At 41.6% G+C, this 20,816-nt stretch overlaps 1 protein-coding gene across 1 annotated transcript in view; it reads left to right on the plus strand.

Moving 5' to 3' along the window:
* The first annotated feature begins 869 nt into the window (after positions 1 to 869).
* Positions 870 to 20,816, plus strand: part of CLCA1 (chloride channel accessory 1) — a 29,424-nt gene continuing 9,477 nt past the window's right edge. The window contains exons 1-8 of the mRNA XM_004582193.2: positions 870 to 1,035; positions 2,312 to 2,452; positions 2,624 to 2,771; positions 5,220 to 5,325; positions 9,979 to 10,156; positions 12,763 to 12,981; positions 13,520 to 13,747; positions 17,060 to 17,234. Coding sequence (XP_004582250.2) covers positions 874 to 1,035; positions 2,312 to 2,452; positions 2,624 to 2,771; positions 5,220 to 5,325; positions 9,979 to 10,156; positions 12,763 to 12,981; positions 13,520 to 13,747; positions 17,060 to 17,234 — 1,357 coding nt within the window. The 5' untranslated portion in view covers positions 870 to 873. The remainder of the gene's footprint in view (positions 1,036 to 2,311; positions 2,453 to 2,623; positions 2,772 to 5,219; positions 5,326 to 9,978; positions 10,157 to 12,762; positions 12,982 to 13,519; positions 13,748 to 17,059; positions 17,235 to 20,816) is intronic.

Here is a 20,816-nt window from a genome sequence, read left to right on the forward strand (position 1 = left end):
TGAGATGAAATCAATGTTTACTGTTTGCTGAAGGCCGAATAAAGTTATTAATCAAAGAATCTAGTAATTTGAGAACAAGAAAGTGGTAAGCGTGTTTGCATTTTCATCTGAGGTCTGGTGAATTTAAAAGAATCTATGTAGGGGCTGGAAGCCACTTAATGTCAGCAAAATGATTTATGTTAATTTGAACTTTGTGACTGGTAGAAGATGTATAACAGAGAACGCGGGGATCTCATGAGGAAACTCGAGCAAGAAATTCTTATCTTCATTATAAACTATTCTCGTCTTCATTATAAACTATCCCAGAATAGCTGTATTATTTGCTCATGCTTTGGAGCAAGTGGATTATCTAAGGGGAGTGCTGAGTTTAAGGTTAATTTGGGTAGCAACAAAAGCCACCATAAGGAAAAACTCAATATTACACTTGCATTTACTATGTAATGAGTGTTTGTTGAATATGTAGAAGAGTGAAACTTTCACCAAGCAGCTGGGGGTTGAGGGTGGCGGTCCATGAGTCAGCATTGCCGGCTGGGCAAACAGGTATCAGAAGTAAACAACATTTTCTATGGCCAAACATCCAGGGGCCCGGATGTGGGCTCTCCACCCTCGCTGCAGCACCTGGCATGCGCAACAGTGAGACCAACACTCTTTTGAAATGGAAACACAGAGTACACAGTGAGAGACTCTAGTTATCATCTTCTATTGAAGAAGGATGCCGTCGTGACACCATTTCAAGAGGTTAAAGTCCTCTGATAAACAATGTGGGAAAACTGTGTCCACATTTTGGTAGAAGCATATGTATATATATAGTGAGATGAGAGGCACAGAAAGACAGTTCCATTACCAACATTTCCTGAAGGTGGGTTTACAGCAATGGGGTCATTTAGAAGTTCCAGCTTCCTCTTGATCCTGTACCTGCTAAAAGGGACCCTGAGTGATTCACTCATTCAGCTGAACAATAATGGCTATGAAGGTATTGTCGTGGCCATTGACCCAAATGTGCCAGAAAATGAAACACTTCTTCAGCACATCAAGGTAAGTGCAGAATGGCAATCTCCTGTACTTCGGCGACGGTGAGTATCACTGCAAGCCTCGTGCCATGAAAAAGGGTGGGGTTTTTTGGTCTGAGCCTGTTTTTTCATCTGAAGAATGGAAATGATAGCACTTCATCAGTAGGATGAGAAAATAAATGCCAGGTGCATGTATGTATGTATGTATCAGAGTCTGACACATTTTTGGTACATCAAATAATGTCTATATTTGCTGCTGTGAACTGAATTATTCATTTGGAGCCTTAAAAAAAGTCAGCTATACAGGGCAGATACACAGAAGCTACTGCTTGGTTTTTACCATGGACATGTATCAGATTCTCCTTTTATTCTAATTGTAAACCCCTTCCAGCAATGCTGAATATGGGCTCCGATTGCAAAGCTCTGGATTTCACAGACCCACCAATGACCACACGGGGGCAGCACTTCACCTTGCTACTGTGAAGGAGCCAGGAGAGGCAAGAATTCGCTTCTAGTAGTCAGGTAGAAAGATTACAGGAGTAACAGCCAGGAATAATTACAAAAGTGAAAGTTCGGAGACAGAGCAGTGTAGTCAGTAAGAGTGATTGCATGCCTGTAAGAGGTAAGTAAGTACCCCTCTGATTAATTTTGTGAGAATCAAATATAGAAAATGCATGTATATAGGGAGAAGCTGGAAATTCCGTGCGAGTTCACGACAAGCAAATCTGAAATGATCTCAAAGTTTCAAAAAAGATTTATTTTATTATCCTTTACTATTTTATTTATTTTCCAAGCAGAGTTACATCGAAACAGGGCGAGGCGCAGCGAGAACAATCCTCTGGTGTGCTTCCCAGATGGCCACAACTGCTAGAGCTGGGCCAGGTGGAAGTCAACCTAGGACTCCAGTAGGGGCTCTCCCACTAATGACAGGGACGCACATACACTGGCTGGTGTAAGTGATTGTTATTCCTAATGCTTCACGTATTAGGTTTATCACAACCACATCAGCCAGTCTCTACGATATTTTCTATTTTGTAAATGGGACCAACCGGAGTTCAGAATTGGAAAGTGCTAAATGTTCTTTAGCAAGTGGTGGAGCCAGGACCAGCATCTGCCTCTAGAGTGTGCCTGGTGAACAGTGTGGTGTGACACGCGGTGTGTGTGCGATGCCAACAAGGATCGCTGTGCTGTTGCTGACAGTATCCGCAGCTCTGGCTCCGGGAGTGTGGAATGCAGATGTGACCTTGAACCATCGGGCTGTTCTTGGTCAAGAAGGCTACCTGTGTTTTCCTCCTCCCCAGGACATGGTGACTCAGGCTTCTCCGTACCTGTTTGAAGCTACAGGGAAAAGATTCTATTACAAAAATGTTGCCATTTTGATTCCTGAAAGATGGAAAACAAAACCTGACTATGTGAGACCCAAACTGGAGACCTACAAAAATGTGAGAACATCAATACTTTCAAAACTGATTTGTTTTGTGTTTGCAATGCGCGGTTTTAAAATCAAACTACTCTGGAATTCAAGGAAGTGCTTTCCAAATACTGCAATGTGAATGTGGTCCCCGTGCTTGCTCAGACCCCACGGTGACGAAAGCCTTTCTCTGCAATCACAGGCCGATGTCCTGGTTGCTGCGGCTCAGCCAGCAGGGAACGACGAACCCTACACCGAGCAGATAGGGCGGTGTGGAGAGCAGGGCGAGAGCATCCACCTCACTCCCGACTTCCTAGCAGGGAAAATGCTGACTCAATATGGACCGCAAGGTACGGAGCTGATCAAATCCTCCACTGCATGTCTCGGGATGTAAGAACTGTGTTTTCGAAGTGAATAATAATAGCATTGCCTGTATAAGTAAGCATATAAAATTCAACAAAATAGCTACATATAGATTTAACTGAGACAGCATTTTCTTTTAATTATTATGAGGATTAAGAATAGTCCAATTTTCATGTAAATTCTATTTCTCAATTTTACACATTTTAAAAGTGGTATCTTAATTTTGTCAATTATTATCTTACCACATGATACTTGTAAATGAGTAAGTTTCTGTGCAATTGCATGGAGACTCACTAAAGAATGAAATCTGCCTGTAATTCGTATTGTGGCCACCAGATGGCAGAAATGCATAGGGCATTCAGATTACATTGACATAAACGGATCTTATTAAAATGAAAATTTCAATTCAATGAGGACAAAAAGGAATTGAACAATCTGCTTCTTATTTACAATTTTTTGTATTTATTTACTTGGAAAGCAGAGTTAGAGAGGGAGAGAAAGGGAGGGAAGGAGGAACAGAGAGAAAGAAGTCTTCCATCTGTGGGTTCATTCCCCAAGTAGCTGCAGTGACCTGCTCTGAAGCCAGGAGCCAGGAGCTTCATCCAGGTCTCCTACGTGGGTGGAGAGGCACAAATGTTCGGGTCATCTACCATTGCTTTTACCAGGCCATTATCAGGGTGCTGAATGAAAAGTTAAGCAACCGGACTCAAACTAGGGCGATGACGAGATGCCTGTACTGTTGGCAACAGCTTCACCCGCTACACAACAGTGACGATGACTTGAATTTCTTCAATGCAAAAATGATTACTATCTCCCAGAATTATCTTGATTTATTTATTTCAGCAAACAAGGTGGCAAAAACAAACACAAGAATCCTGGTACCTTTATGCTCCACTTCCAAATATACAGGAGCACTTACAGATCTTTTTAGAAAGGAATTAAACACATCACTCTGTTGTTTGAGAACATTCTTTCCTCTCCTTAGAAGGAGTATGACCTAAGTGTATGACTCAAGAGATACACGTTGAACTGATTTTCCCAACTCATCTGTCCAAGTTTCCTCACATCATCATGACCACATATAGTGTCATTCATTCACACTATCTCATTCCTGTGCTATCAACCCGTCCTTTCGCCCTCACAGTATTTCCTTATCTTTTTTTTTTTTAAGGAGAGAGAGAAGTTATTTATTGAAAGGCAGAGTTATGTAGAGAGAGAGTGAAACGGAGATTTCCATTCACTTTTCACTCCCCGAAAGGCTACAATGGTTGGCCCTGGACCAGGCTGAGCAAGAAATCTAAATATCCACTTGGGTCTCCCACACGGGTCTCGGGAGCCCAGCGCTTGGACCGTCTTCTACTGTTTTCTCAGGCACGTTAGCACAGAGCTTGGTCAGGAGGGCAGCAGGCAGGACTCCAATTAGTACTCTGATGTGCAGCTCTGACATCACACGCAATAGCTTAACTCACTGTACTGCCCTGCTAGCCCCTTCCCTCCCCTTTAAGGGGCCAGTGGCTACACCTCAGCAGCTATGAAATCAAGTCCAAACCTTCAGAGGTGGAGAACTAGCGCTTCCTTCATACGCCCCATAACCAAGCCCTTTATAATCCAACCTAACTTGGAACTTACGCTCCAGAAAAGCTGAAGCCTCTAAGACTCTTCCAAATTTAAGAAACACTCCCTGACCCAGCTGGTAAGTTCCAGACACTGTGTGCCCAGCAGGGACAATACAGAGATCTTAGGGAGAAGACAAGCGTGCAGTATGCAAGACTGGCAATTAAGCGGCAATGACAATGGAAGCTGGCAAGTGCCACAGTGAGATCCAGTTTCATTACATCTGGTCAAAGCATGTCAGGGAAGGTCTAGGTGAGACCAAGTTTGACTTTGAAAGAAGAGTAGGACTTCTCCAGGCAGACGTGATGTGGCAGCTGGGTAGGGAGATTCCAAGCAGCAAGGGGAAAAGAATCAGAGATGAGCAAGTGCGTGGTGTTGTCTAGCAAAGAAAAGGATCAGTTCATCACAGTTACAGGATGTTGAAGGCAGGTGGTTAGCAGCGACCATTAGCATCATGGAAAGGGATAGCGCTGAGTCGGCAGGGTCCATGCCTGTGATGTTAAGAAGATTTAACCCGGACACCCCAGGCAGTCACCTGACTCTGCGATGCTCCCCTGGGCTGACCATGAGCACTGGCCACTGTTTCAACTGAGGGTGAAGAACTGCCTGGCAGTTAACAGGTGCCAGTACATGACACAGGTAGTGTTTATGAATCACAGACGTGTACAGTCACAGCATTAGATCTGTCCAACAGAAGCATGCCTTCAATGAATTGTTCTTACTATCAAAGCATCATGAACGTGAAGACTGGGTTTCTCCCAGTGGGAGAACGTATTTTGCTATTGTGACGGTAATCAGGTGTTTACAATATCTTCACACAGGGAGAGCGTTTGTTCGAGAATGGGCTCGTCTGCGATGGGGAGTATTTGATGAGTACAATAACAAGGAGAAATTCTACTTAGCCAGGGGGAAAAATGAAGCTGTAAGGTATGCATGCTTTAATTTTGCTTTTCCCAAGCCACTTTAAATTGGAACCACATTTCTTTATTCATTGATGAATGCTAAGCTAGCAGTCTTCTGTTCCGTTGTTCTAGCTTTAATTTCTTCTTGGTGCTTTCTTTTTCACATTTCCACAAAGTTTTAACTTTTGTTTTCAAGTGCTTCAGTTAGTAAAATTCTCTACTCTAAGGCAACTAAGTACTTGCCTTTTTAAAAACGTGTGTCAGTGGGGAGAATCCCAGTACCTATGAAACTGTGTCACATAATACAATGTAATTAATGAAAAAAAAATAGTTCAATTGACTTGAACTATTAAGGATGTATCATTAAATTATATAACATCAGTTTCAAAAAAAAAAAAAGCAACGTGTGTCAGCCACCACTCATGCTCAGGGGTTGTGCTCAGGGCCTCTGTCTTCCTGTGCCAGGGTCAATGTATGGACGGTGCTAACTGGGCTCTTAGTGGCCAGGAAGGCAGGACCAGGTCTTTGTGGACTTGGCTGGTGGAAATGACCGTGGCAGCAACTGTGAAACTCACCTGGAAAATAATCAGCTTTAAAGCACCAACAGATTCCCTCGAGGACAGTCCTAGACCCTGTGTGGTATCAGTAGAAAGCAAGCTCAACCCTGGAGATACCTGACCTTGCCATGGTGCCTTCGGCCAAGTTCTTGTAACCTTGTAACCAGCCCTTTCAGTGCATGTAGACTGCAATAGTACAGACCAGATCCATGAGAGACTTCCAAATGTGCTTCACTAAAAGGGAAAAATAAGACTTATTTTATTAACATGAGAGGGGGAGGGAGAGGAGGGAAAGAGATGGAGATATGAAGAGAGAAAGATCGGTCTTTTATCTGCTCATTCACTTCCCAAATGACTCAACAGCCGGGGCTGGGACTGGGTAAAACATACAGGCACACACAGCATGTTCCTTCCATAGCAGCCAAATGATGTCTTCTTAAAATTACCATGTCTTCTTAAATTAAATTTGCTGGGGCTGGATCTGCGGTGCGCCAGATAAAGTTGCCACCTATGGAACCTGCATTGCATATGAACATCTGTTAGTGTCCCAGCTGTTCCACTTCCAACACAGCTCCCTGCTGATGCTCCTGGGGAATCAACAGAGCATGGCTCAAGTACTTGAGCTTCTCTATGCATGAGGGAGACCCAGGAGTCCTGGCTCCTGGCTTCAGACCACCCAGCTCCAGCCATTGTGGCCATTTGGGGAGTGAACCAGTAGATGGAAGATTGTCTCCCCACTACCCTATCTCTCTCCCTGCCCTCTCCCCTGTTACTTTGCTTTTCAAATAGATAAATAAATATTTAATTTTTATGGTTTAATAACATATTTAATATTTAGTAATGTGTGTTATTTATTCTCTAAGCTTTTAAATTAATTTTTAAGACATAAAAGTAATCAAGGGAACTGTTTAAATGACGATAGCTACTTAAAGTGATATATTGCATGTAGAGACATTCGCAGGAGTTAGAGAAGATCATTATTATCATCATTATCTACGTTTGTTCATGAAATTGTAATCAATGCAATAACACATGAAACTACGCAGATTGAAAAAGGGGATACTAGAAAATAGAAAATGGCTTTTACGCAGATGATATTCGGCTGACTTGGAAAACCCAAGGGAATAAGTTGAAACTAAAATTGACAAGAAGTCAATAAGATGACCAAATAGAAGACAACTATTCAAATTATTGTTCCTTATGTAAACAACAGCTAATTCAAGAATATAATAGAAAAATTATTTTTCTTAAAATAGTAATTAAAGGTATAATAGAAGTAGGAAAAATTCTAATAAGTGTGGAAGAGATATTTGAAAAAACTGTGAAATCCTTCTAAAGGATTTAAAAGAAAATTAAGGTAAGTTCAGAGATTTTCAATCCATGGAACAAATAAATTCAACCAAAATTGCAACATAGGTTTTATGAAACTGGTCAAAAGGGCATTCATGTTTAGCTTAGTTTGAAAATCCTAGGAAGCCCTAGAATCTATGCAACAAATGGTAATAGCTATGACAAGTTTTTGAAAGATGAATTTATTTATTTGAAAGTTAGAGGTATAGAGAAAGGTAAGGACAAAATGAAATCTTCTATTTGATGGTGTACTTCTCAGATTGCTAAAAGGCCACGCTAAAACCTTGGATCCAGCAGCTTCTTTTAAGTCCTGCACGGATCCCAGCACTCAGGCCATGTCCTGCTTTCTTTTCCAAGGTCATCAGCTGGGAGCTGCATCAGAAGTGGAGCAGCTGGGTCTCGAACCAGTGCTCATGTGGGATGCTGGTGTTATAGATGACGGTGGCAGATTTACTTGCTAAGCTGTATCACCAGCCCTATGATTGACATCATGACATAGGGACTTCACCCACAATGCTTCAATTGCAGTGCCAACAAAGGCAGTTTTTGAAAAGAAACACTAATAACATGGACTTGACTTTCCAAAACTTAAATATATTACTAATTGTATTAATTAAAGCAATATGAATTGACAGATATATATATATATACATACATATACATCTCTTTATATCTATCTATCTATCTATCTATCTATATACACACTTTACTTTTTTAACATAGGAAGAATTATGAATCCACGTGGAAATGTAGGATTTTTTAAGCATCATTTAAGACATTTTTAAGACGTCAGTTTAGTATGAACTGTGTGGGGAAAATGAATAAATTCCCTTATAATTGCATAGACTCATTATTTTCTTAAGTTGTAATGAAAACCAAAAGAACATTAAGAAATAATAAATGTCAATAGAGTGAATGTCTTCTTTGCATTCAACAATCGAAAGGAAAATTTCATGGCACACAAGCCAAACATAGCTCAATGAAAAAGTAAATAAACAAAAACACAGAAAAAGATATTTGTAAAAAAATTTAAAACCAAGCTTTTAATTAAAACCAAGCTTAAAACCAGGTTTGGTACATAAAGAGCCTTTGAAAATCAGTAAAACAATAACACCTGAATAGAAAATAGACAAAGAAAAATGAATAATTCACAAAGGAGAAATCAAAATGGAAATCAATGTTGTGTTGCAACAGGTTAAGCCCCTCTTGGATGCCAGTTTGAGTCCTGGCTGCTGCACTTCCAATCCAGGTCCTTGGAAAGCAGCATTAGATGTTCCAAATATTTCAGCTCCCGCCAACCACTTGGGAGACTAAGAAGGAGTTCCAGGGTGGAACTTTGGCCTGGACAAGTCCCAACTCTTGCAGCCATTTGGGGAGTCAATAAGCAGATAGAAGATTTCTTTCTCAATCTATCTTTCTCTCTGAAACGCCATCCTTCAAATAAATAAGAAAATCTTGATAAGGAGGAAAAAAAAATAAAAAGGGCCAACAAACACAAAACGCTCCTACTTGCTAGTAGTCAAAGAGATGTGATTTGATAAATTCATTTATTACCTAGTAAGTTTCTGTCTGTAGGATGAGAGCCCAGAGGACTGTTGGTAAAGTTTTCTAGGAAGTAATTTGTGTGTCAGGTAGCAAATACCGAACGATTTTCTCATTTCTTGACCCAGCAACTTCATATTTGTAAAGCTGACTTAAGGAAAGGATAAGACAAGCATTATCAGTGAGCTTTGAAATGCCTAACCTGTGGGATCTGATAGCTCAGTTCGAGGATCAATCATGTGGCAAACTTGGAAATGCAGTCAAAATTTTGTTTATTCATTGATATCAGTGCATCCTTTTATTATTGAAATTGTGCAAAACTGAAACAAAGTAGACTGAATGCATACTATATATAGTATAAAAATATATGAAAATACTAAAATCACATGTGACAATTATATTTCAAATGGAATCAAAGTTTTTTTAAAGATTTATATATTTATTTGAAAAGAAGAGGTGCAGAAAGAGAGAGAGAAATCTTCATGTGCTAGCTCACTCCCCAGATGGCTGCAAAACTTGGGGTTTGGCCAGACCGAAGCCAAGAGCACAATACTGGCCTCTCAAATATGGAGTCTTTTTTAAGTAGAAAGCAAAGCTATATGTGAGATACACTGATATGTAAGAAAAGGAGAAAATAGTTCAACATGCTAATAGTCACTTATTTCTCATAGCGAGACATGATTTTATCTTTTCTTTTTATACTTTTCACTAGTTTTCAAGTTTGCAGTACTGTTCAGATATTGTTTATATATGCAAAATATAGCTAAAATACAATAATGGGAGAAAACAGTTCATTCATAATAGTAACCAAACTCATGAGTATGTAGTATACGTGTCAACATCACAATTATGAAAATGCAAGAACTTTGTAAAAACCTAGGCAACAAACTAATTAAAAAGGAACAGAAAATAGGAAAATGTCAGCAAACTGTTTGGAGAAAATGAAAGAGAACTCCTGATTTTCCAGGGGCTAGGAGGTGCTGAAGGACTTGGAGCCTAATTAGTAATGCAAAGAGTCCTAAGCCAGATGCGGCTTTCTGTTGCATAAAAAAAGGTTTTGGGGAGCCCTGAGGATAGTTTCTGAGAGACAGAAATGTATGCTGCTAATGATTTCATAATTTGGACCTGCAAGGAAACGTGTTTGTTTCTTGGGATGTGAGTAGAGCAGGCCATTTCAGAGCCTGAGCACGGAGCCTGATGCTTTGAAACTCTCCCGTTACGTGTTCCAGATGCTCAGCAGCTGTCACTGGTAGGAATGAAGTCAACAAGTGCCAAGGGGGCAGCTGCATCAGCAGGCCCTGCAGACCCAACGCCCACACAGGACTGTACGAGGAAGCCTGCGAGTTCCTCCCCGACGCGAAACAGGAGGCCAAGGCTTCCATCATGTTCGCACAGAGCATCAGCTCGGTAAGCACCTCTAGGCTTTGTCCCTTAGATACTCACATGTGTGGTGAGGTTTCCTGGCCAGGCATTCTCAGGAAGATCAAAGGTACAGAGAAAACTGAGGAAATCATCAGTCTTAAGGTAAAAGTCACCAGCTCCCAGCTTTTGGATGAGTCGGGGTCCAATTCTCCTCCATCTCTGTCTCACTAGCATCTAGATTAAGCGCTTAGAAGTACTTCAAATGCTCTGAAGAGCATACAAGGTTGCGAATTCTTAGGTAAGTAAGAAACTTATAAGAAATAATAGAAAGTTCTTTTAATTAGTCAGTGAAAACTTAACAGGAAGTTTTTACTTGAAAGAGTTTTTCTTTTTTTGGTCTACATATTTGTCTTAGATGCTAACTGAAAATGTTTTTGAAAGAGTAGTGGTGTCCTTCAAAAGTTCATGCAAAGTTTTAACAACTTTAAATAATTTAGAAGTATTTTGCTGCTTTTTATCTTTTTTCCACTTTCTTTGAAAGGCACAGATAGGTAGAGAGAGAGAAAAACAGACATGGAGAGGTCTTGCATCTGTTGATTCATTACCCAAATGCCCACAACATCCAGAGCTGGGCTGGCTGGGGCCTAAGTGAGAGTTCAGATCTTAATCTAGGTCTCCCATATGGATAGCAGGGACTCAGCTGTCAACTGCTACCTCCTACAGTGCATGTTAGCAGAAAGCTAGAGGAAAAGCAGAGGCAGGACCAGAATCCAGACACACAAATATGGAATGCAGGCAGCCCAAAGGGTCTGCTTGACAGGTGCACCAAACACCTGCCCCACTGCTTTGCTACTTTTATTTTTAAAACAGTTTATTTGAAAGACAAAATGACAGGGAGAGAGGGAGAAGTGAGAAATTTTTCCATCCATTAGTTGACTCCCCAATGCCTGCAACAGTCAGAGCTGGCCCAACCAGAAGGAAGAACCAGGAACTCCATCTAAGTCTCCAACATGGGTGATAGGGGTCCAAGGACTTAGACCATCTTGTATAGTCTTTCTAGGCACATTAACAGGGAGCTGAATTGCAAACAAAGCAGCTAGAACTTGAATAGCATTCACATGGGATGCCAACATTGCAGGTGGCACCTGCAGTATTGTCCTTCCTCTACTGCTATGTTAAATGACCGACTAGAGCGGTTCATTGTCGCATCATGTAGGTTAAACCACTACTTGTAGTACTGGCATCCTATATCAGTGCCAACTTCCCCTGGCTTCAATTTGGTCCAGACCTAGCTACTGCCACACAGTAATGAAACCTCTCTCTTTCTCTCTCTCTCTCTCTCTCTCTCTCTCTCTCTTTCTCTCTCCCTCTCTCTCTCTCTTCCTCCTCCCCCTCTCTCTCTTCCCCCCTCTCTCTCTCAGTCTACCTGGCAAATAATATTTAAGGAAGCAAAACTTAATGACACACGTGTCTGCTGTAGATGGATCTAGCGCCCCCATAGTGTCTAATAGTATTGAAGTTCATGCAGAGTACTGTGAGATCACAAAGGATTGAGTGGTAGGTCTCCAGGGAAAAGAGTAGGAAAGAGAAACAGCAATTTGGAAGTCACCTGTGGCTGAAAGGTGAAGGGAGAGTTTGCAGTGCAGAGGACAGAGGAGAAGGAGGAGGAGGAACTTCCTGCCCAGTAGGAGTCATGAGCAACAGCCCAGAGGCAGAAAGTTCTAGCAGGATTGTGTCCTGCCAGGCTGGAGAAATTAGACTTGTAAAGCACAGGCAGAAGGGTGGAGAGAGAAACAAACATCCCAGTCACTGAATGAGCATTAATTATGGAAGGGAGTTCCTTGGGCAGTGCAGATAGTCACGTGGCACCGTGAGCTGAAGATAAGAGGACTTCTACTAGTTTGTGGAAAATGGACTTAAAAGGTAAGTTTAATTTAGCACAAAAATTTCAGCATCAACATCCATTCGTTTTTTTCTCACAATATGTGAAATTCCATGAACTTTTTCCTTGCTAGAGTAAGAAAGCAGTTGTAGGGCCAATCAACTGGAGGGGAAATAAGACAGAAAAGTCAGAGGAGTCTGCAGTTGGCTGAGGGAGGAGCCATGATGGCGTGGATAAGGCTGAGTCTATCACGGCAGGAGAAAAAGTTAATATTGCAGGAGAGGTAGAATGTATTGATTTTTGGCTAGTTTGCAGGGAGCGGCAGGAAGAAAAACTCTATTCACTGCTTTGCAAGACTGGGCACAGAGTGGTTACACCAGCTAGAAGTGTAAGTGAGCGGGAAGGAAAAGGGGTTTGGTAGTGCAAGGATAGAGAAACATGCTAGCAAACGTGTGCTCCAAGGATGGCTTGAAGTTTGAGAGTAGGAAGGAAGCCTCCAAGCAGGCAGAGGGGTTGCTGAGACGTATAAAGGATCCAGTGAGGCTGAAGATTTGGTTTGCAATAATAAATATGAGCTGCTTCTATGATGTTCTGCAGTGATTGTGATTATAGAGGTTGTGAGATTGAGTCAAGATTATGGTTAACAGAAGACTAAGGATAGGAACAAAGGCTGAAAATATTTTTGAACAAGATTGGAAATGTCATTTAAAAGAACTGAGACTGTAACTGTGATTTATCATTACATATACCAGTTTGTTGACAATTGCAGGTGGTGGAATTCTGTACAGAAGAAAACCACAATAAAGAAGCTCCAACCCTTCAAAACCAAAGATGCAACCTCCGGAGCACATGGGAAGTGATCAGCGAGTCTGAGGACTTCAAGAAAACCACTCCCATGACAACCCAGCCCCCTGCTCCCACCTTCTCACTGCTGCAGATTGGACAAAGAATTGTGTGCTTAGTCCTTGATAAGTCTGGAAGCATGTCGGTATGTTCAATGAGCCTTGGTCTTCTGGAAGCTGGCTAAAGACATGTGTGCAGTGTGATCAGGACTACAACTTGTACTGGGGATAAACACAGATCAGAGTGATCACAACAACATTGCCATCAGAATAGCCCCTCCAGCTGTGTCCACCAAAGAGTTAGCACCATCTGTCTCATCTGTCTCATTTGCCAAATTAGTTTGCAGCTATGAGCAAAGATCCGATGAGTCACATAAGCTTGACTTTATGCTTCACTGATAAATTTTGGGGCTAGAGGCATAGAACTTACCTAGAATAATCACAAAAGCATTGAATCTGAATGATTGTGTAATCTGGCTTTACGCTTTGCTCTTTATACTAAACCACTTAAATTCTACCTAAATTTAATGATGCTGCTAAGTATAAATGAGAACTGTTATCCTAGAAGGATATGTCTCAAGTAAGCTTGCTATCATTATTCAATGCCAAATCAGTCACTTCCAAATCCTTCCCTCCTGGTCTGAGCTTGTCCAGGTAAAGCTAACATGATCTCTCCTCCACCAGAGTGATGACCGCCTTAAGCGACTTAATCAAGCCGGCAAGCTTTTTCTGCTGCAGATCGTTGAGGAGGGAGCCTGGGTTGGGATGGTGACCTTTGACAGTGTCGCCTCCGTACAAAGTGAACTCAGGCAGATCAAGAGCAGTGCCGACAGAACTGCGCTCACCAAAAGCTTGCCCACAGTGCCCGCGGGAGGGACATCCATCTGCTCTGGCCTTCGAGCGGCATTTTCAGTAAGACATGTTTCTCTATCATACTTTGCAACAACTGCAGTTTATGTTTCCTGAGACATTTCTTTTCCAGCATCTCTTTACACACTTAGCAAATCACTGAGTTTAACAACCAAAAGCAGAACATTAGCTTGAATGCTGCAAAATGCAGGCCTCTAAGGCGTTTCTTATCAAGTCTCTTCATGAATTTGTGTGTTCTGCATCTGTGCACTCATGCCAGCATTGCAAATATTCCTAATGCACCTATTGTGTGCCAGGCACTGTGCTGGACACTCCAAAACCTGGAGGGCAAGACACCACCCCTCCTTTCATGGAACTTATTTTTTTATTGGGAGAGCTGCACTAATCACATAGTAACAAATAAATGCACATGCACAAACTACAGTGATAGCTTAGAAGAAATAGCTCAACCCAGATATGGTTGAGCTCTTTATTTAGTAGATCCATAAAGTGTTTGGTTATGCTGCAATTTAAAAATATGCAATCTCAAAAACATTAATTTTTTTAAAAGAGCACACAAATTATATAATACATAGCATCTATATAGGTGTAATCTATATAGCATATGTGTATATAACATTATATATAATTATACATAATATTATATGTCTATATTATGGATATATAACATTATGTACCATTATATTTGTGTGTGTGTATGTAGGGAGAATATGCTTCAGTTTTGAGATGTTTGAGTATTCTAGATTTCTTAGCATGTTGGATCTCCTTTTGGTAAAACAAAAGGCTTATTTATGGAACAAGAGGAGTTAGAAACTGCATTATTTTATTGGGATCCTATCTAAAGATCTCACCTGATTATCCAATCACATGATTCCTCTACTTGGATATCACTGTATCTTCATTTCAGTAAAATAGATTATGAACTCTCCATTAAACAGTCAATGTCTTTAGGATAGAACTCCCTCCCACCTTTCCAGGCTCCCAGGCTTTCTGTGTCCCAGCACATTGCATCACCCATCTTTCAGAGTTTCCAATACTTCTTCTGGACTCATCCTTAAAATAAGTACTCCTTCCTCCTCTCTTCCACTTCAAAGCTCAGCATCTTGCAAAGGCTCATTGCTATATAACCTACTCCTGACATCCTTCTTGTCCCTAAAATGCTAGAGTATCTCTCTAAATCCTATGACTCTTTCCCTAAAGATATCTCAATGACCAATAAGCTCTTCTGCCATATTCTAGCCATGTTTTTCAATCAAATAAAGCTTTTTGAGAATGGAACTTATCTCTCCCTCCCAGACTGTGGAGATAGTATCATTTAGCCAGGAGGCTCTTAATAAATAAAGCTGAGTCAAGTTCTTTAACGCACTAATAATACCTGATGGTCAATTGCTACAAATACGTAATATTGTATTCTATGCAAATACCCAACAATCTCTATTTGTTTAGAGTCCATTTAACTGTACAAAGGGAAGAATTGGAGGCTGAAAGAGGCTACTTGGCTGGTTTCAGATTCTCCAAGCATCTTAGCAGCTTTGTCTTTTGCCTGCTCTTTGGTCACAACATATGTCAATGGGGCTTGTACACTTTCCTAAGCAGCAGTAGGGTCGTGTAGCTTCCAGACGGCACTATATTCTGTGCAGGACTAGACCACCTCCTTCAGGTGCTTCCTGTATCTCTGGCTGTTACATTTCACCTTGAAAGTCAGTTTTCTTAGGGGAGTTTCTATTGTGAACACCATCAGCAGCAAATCCCTCTTCCGGAGCCTGGACACATCTGGGTTCCAGTGCCTCTGTCACCCACTCCAGCTTTAATTAAAGAAGCAAATTATGGGAGAAAACAGACATGGAAATCTCTGATTTAAACTTCTGCTATGCAAATCCCTGGGAGAGATGACTCATGCCACATGGTGTCCAGGACATGTGGCTCTGTACTTTCCATTTAGATGAGTGACAGGGGATGTGAGAGACGCGACTGGAATGTAGAAAGACCCTCTCCTCCCCTCCTCTTCCCCAGGAGTCTGGATGATGAGGCGGGGGCGGGGGGACGGGCGGCCTTAGAGCCTGCATTTTCTTCAAGTCCCTGTTAGGCTTTCACTTAGGCTCCTTGCAGCAATGTCTGGGGTAGAACCTTGAGAACACCAAGTATCCAGGCAGGCTATACATGGCTCAGCATCCACTACAGCACAAGGAGTTCTCTACCTGCCAACCATCAGCTCGGGGGCCTCTCTCTCCTCTAGGCTGCATACAGAGATTTCTGCCCATTTTCCATGACACATAGCCAATGACTGGGAGGAGGACATGACGATCCATACTGCAACGTCTTTAGGGCCTTATAGATCCTGCAGCTTGATTAGACCAAGGCCAGCACCAGAACTGACATGATTCTGGTCTCTGACTCCGTGACAGTCACAGAATTCTTCTACTTATTTCATCAGAAACTGCTGTGGGGACAGTCTCATCTCACACTGGGGCAGAAGCCACCTCTGCACTTAACTTTCTTAATTGAGGTTCCTTCCCTCTCGGAGATTCTCATTTGGAGAGGAGAAGTTATGGGATTTAGGATTGACTCTTTGTTCACTTTATTTCTGGATCTTTCCTGCAACTGTCTCTAGGGGAAGGTAACCCTCATCTTCTTAAACGGATAACAGCATTCTTTTATCTAATTTTCTTTCAGAGTCCTCTTCAACATTGGCCAAAGAAATAACCTCTCTAGGCCAATTAAAAAATATTTAATCTGAGTCTACCTGGAAAAGTGGAGATGTGTCCTAGGACAATTAGGAACTAGTAATTAAGAGGAATAAATTATCTCATTTTAGACATAAGGGATATCAAAATTTTTAATAATTCCCATTACCTGGGTAATGTTCAATCAGAATTAATATATTCCCCAAATATAATCTCTATGAAATGTGAGTGGTTTACTTCTTCCTGCTTTGTAAGAATTATTTATTTATTTATTTGAAAGTAAGAGTTACACACAGAGAGAGAAACACATCTTCCACCCATTGATTCATTCCCTAAATGGTAGCTACAGCCAGAGCTGGGCCAATTTGAAGTCAGGAGTCAAGAGCTTCTTCTGGGCCTCCCATATGGGTAGGTACCATCCTCTGCTTCTTCCCTAGCACTGTTGATTCCTAGGACTACTCTGAGTTTCACAGTTTCCTCCCTTTACAGCTGTCAGGCCAAGAGAAAAGAGGATGTTCGGGGTCCATGAATGATGCTGTTTTATGTTCACAAAGTAAAAAATTACTTCATCTCTCCTATTTGCTCCCTTGGACATTTCTTTCTTGTGCTCCTTAAGCACAGGTTTCATAAACATCCTGGTCACCCTCAGTGCTGTGGTTGTTGTCCTTAGGTTATTAAGAAAAAATACCCAACAGATGGCTCTGAGATCGTGCTGCTGACTGATGGGGAAGACAACAGCATAAGCAGCTGCCTGAAGGAAGTGCAGCAGAGTGGTGCCATCATCCACACCGTGGCCCTGGGACCATCAGCAGCTCTGGAACTAGAGGAGCTTTCCAAAATGACAGGTGAGAGGGTAGCAGCTGAGACTGCCATACAGCCTCTGGCCCTGGACCATGAGCACCAGTGAACTGGGGGTAGAGGAAAGGAGAGAGGGAGGGAGCCATCTTTGCCACTCAGCTGCCCTGACACAACACCCCTCCACTCCCCGTCAAGCAGCCATGAGAACTAATGTCACTGATTTATTTTAAGGCGTTGATTCTGGGAGCGGACAGTCTAGGGAAAATAGGGCCAATACAGCACTTTGCTGAGAGCGCAGGGCTCTATTCTCAGGCATCTTGTAAGAACCAGGAGACATCCAACAGGTTAACCAAGAGCCGTTCTCTTCCAAGTTGACAGCTGGCCAAGAGATCTCGGATGACAGATGACAAACTTCTAACTACACCCTAACCATGCTATGGGTGTTGCGCACAGCATGAGCAACGAGGCACAAAGAACTTTCCACAGGAAGGAGGATCTGAGACGGAGAGACAGAGTAGCAGAGAGGAGGGCAAATGACCTGGTGACCAATGTAAAAGGCCACAGAAAATGTAGTTTACAATGTGATTTCCTCACAACACATTAACATCCAGTGCACCTGACTCGCAGACACAGACAGATGGTTCAAATAGACCCTGTGTGTTCCTGATTTCTTTAGCAGAGTAGACGAGCAGCATTTTATTTCCTTTGTTAAATGTAGAGACAGTGTTGTGAATCTCAGTGATCACATTAAGCAGTTATCTTCTGTGGCAGGACTGAGTCTAACATTATCTGTGCTAGACTGGGGTTTCTTAGTAGCAGAGCCTGTGACAGGGATTTTTGTGTATGTGACAGAAAGAGGGACAGCTCTCCGGAGAACATGAAGAAGGGCAGGACAGGGTGGGGCAGGAGCTTAGCGTGGATGCAGAGGCTGTTGGGGTCTAGCTGAAGCCTGCCCCACAGGAGGCTCAGCATGAAGAGTGAGTGCATCACAGACTTGACTGCATCATGGTCAGTCATTGGTTGTGGACGGCAGGGAGCGGCAGGGACCGTTACCCTAGGTAGGGTGGCTCCTTCTGGTAAAGCAGTTGCTTGGAAAAGGAGGCAGCAATAGCCATTAGCAACCAACATTTAGACAGGTGGAAAAAGATGCAGTCGTGCAGGTCAGGCAGTTTGGGTAAGACATCAACCATGTTACTAAGCTCTTTCCCTTAAAATTGGATGACATTTCAGCAATTTATTTTTAAATTAATTTACTTAAAAACCCACATTGAAGTGTCACCACAATTAAAACAGCTTTCTAAAAATCAAAATAATCATAATAAATGCTAACAAGGATATGTGAGACAGGTACCATCATACACTCTTGGTGGGAATGTAAACTAGCCCAACCATTATGGAAGACAGTATGTATAGTCCTCATAGATCTGAAAATTGATCTATCATATGACCTAGCCACCCCACTCCTGGGAATTTATCCAAACCAAATGAAATTTGCATATGAAAGTTGTCTGCAACCTCATGTTTGTACCAGCTCAGTTCCCGATAGCTAACACATGGAATCATCTCAGGTGGCCATCATCTGATGACTGAATAAAGGAATGATGATGTATGCACACAATGGAATATTACTCAGCCATAAAAAAGAATGAGATCCTGTCTTTCAAAACAAAATGGATACAATAGATCATAGAGAAAACTATGCTTGATGAAATATGACAGGCTCCCAAAGATCGAAATCATGTTTACCCTGATTTGTGATAAAAATTCATAGAATATTAAAAAGTGACATTAATATTTTGAGATTTGATTATTATTTATGGTACTTGTCTGCACTTTTGAAGGACAGTGATTTTCTTGTTTGTTTACTTGCTATTTGCTGAATTATTTTTATTTATTGGAGGATTAGGCCTGTGAGTTTAAAGTAAATTGAAAGTTTGTCATTATAAAAATGAAAATTAAGAAAGGAGGAAGATGGGAGACTGGGAGTAAGAGAGGGTGGGGTGGAAATATCATTGTCTTCTTAAAACTCACATATGAAATACATAAAATGTATTTCCTTCACATTAAACAGATTACAAATTACCTATATATGTACATGATCAGCAGAGTTGCAGAAAGACAGGGAGAGATCTTCCATTCACAGGTTCAGTCCCCAAATGACCACAACAGGTAGAGCCGGGCCAGGCCAACCCAGAAGCCTGGAACTCCATCCAGTTTTCCCAAATGAGTTCAGGAACTCCAGCACAAGGCCCATTTTCTCCTGTTTTCCCGGGAATAGTAGCAGGGATCTAGATCAGAAATGGAGCATCTGGAATTTGAACTGGTACTCATGTGGGATGCTAGAATGACACACAGTGGTTTATCCCACTTAAGCACAATGCCAGGCTCCATTTTTAAAAGTGTTTTCACATCACTTGTCCTAGTTACGTTATTTTTAAATAGTCCAAGAGACCTGAATCTGCTGTATAATCTTATTATTTTACTACATACCAGAATTTTCTATAACTATCTCTTTGCCCATTACTATTTCTTGCAACCACACCATAGCATGTTTTCCTTGATTAGAAAGAATGCTGTTTGTTAGAATTGTCTCAAATTAGAGAAAACGGGCACCACATTGTGGTCTAGTGGGTAAAGCAGCCACCTGTACCACAGGCATCCCATATGGGCACCAATACCTGCCCTGACTGCTCCACTTTCAATTAAGCTTCTTGCCAATGGCCTGAGCAGAAGCAGTAGGAGTTGGCCCAAGTGCTTTGGTTCCCATATCCATGTAGGATACCTAGAAGAAGCTCCTAGCTCCTGACTTTGGCCTGATGCTGCACACATTAGGGAAGTGAGCTAGTAAATAGAAGCTCATTTTCTCTCTTTAGCCCTCTCTTTTTAACTGTGACTTTCAAATAAATGCATTAATGTTTTTAAAAGAAGAGTAAAGCAAAAATCTTAATGTTCGATGGATTCTCAAACATGGAAGGGCATGACTTCTAAAATGTATAACTTATGTTATTAATTTTGTCTTGTCAGAGATTTAAGTTGCTTTGCAGGTAGGTGCAGTAGCCAGATGACAGAGATGTTGCTGAAACTATTATCAGCTTGAATTAAAAATTTAGTAACAAAGAGGAACTTTGGCACAATGGATAAAAACCACTGCTTGGGACACCCACATCCATATTGAGTTACCAGCTTTGAGTATTGGCTCTATTCTCCATTCCAGCTTCCTGCTAATTTGTACCCTGGGAGGCAGCTGGTGATGGCTCAAAAGTGGGGTGTGGAGGTTCTCTGCCACCCACATAGGAGACCCAGATTAAGTTCTTGGCTCCTTCAACATGTACCGACCTTGGGTGTTAGAGGCACTTGAGGAGTAACTAGTTGATCGGAGTTCTCCTTCTTTTTCTTTGTGCCTTTCAAATAAAATAATTAATTTGAAATTTTGAAATAGCGTTAACTTCTGAGTTAATCTGGGCACATATTTCATGTCACCTACTTATACTTTAGCAATATACTCACAAAGATTTATTTATTTGAAAGGCAGATGTACAGATTCAGGGGGAGATACACAGAGAAAAAGATCTTCCATCTATTACATCTGTCCTGCAATGTTCAGGACAGGAGACAGGAGCTTCGTCCAG

Source organism: Ochotona princeps, chromosome 2 (assembly GCF_030435755.1).
Source record: "Ochotona princeps isolate mOchPri1 chromosome 2, mOchPri1.hap1, whole genome shotgun sequence".
Lineage (NCBI taxonomy): Eukaryota > Metazoa > Chordata > Mammalia > Lagomorpha > Ochotonidae > Ochotona > Ochotona princeps.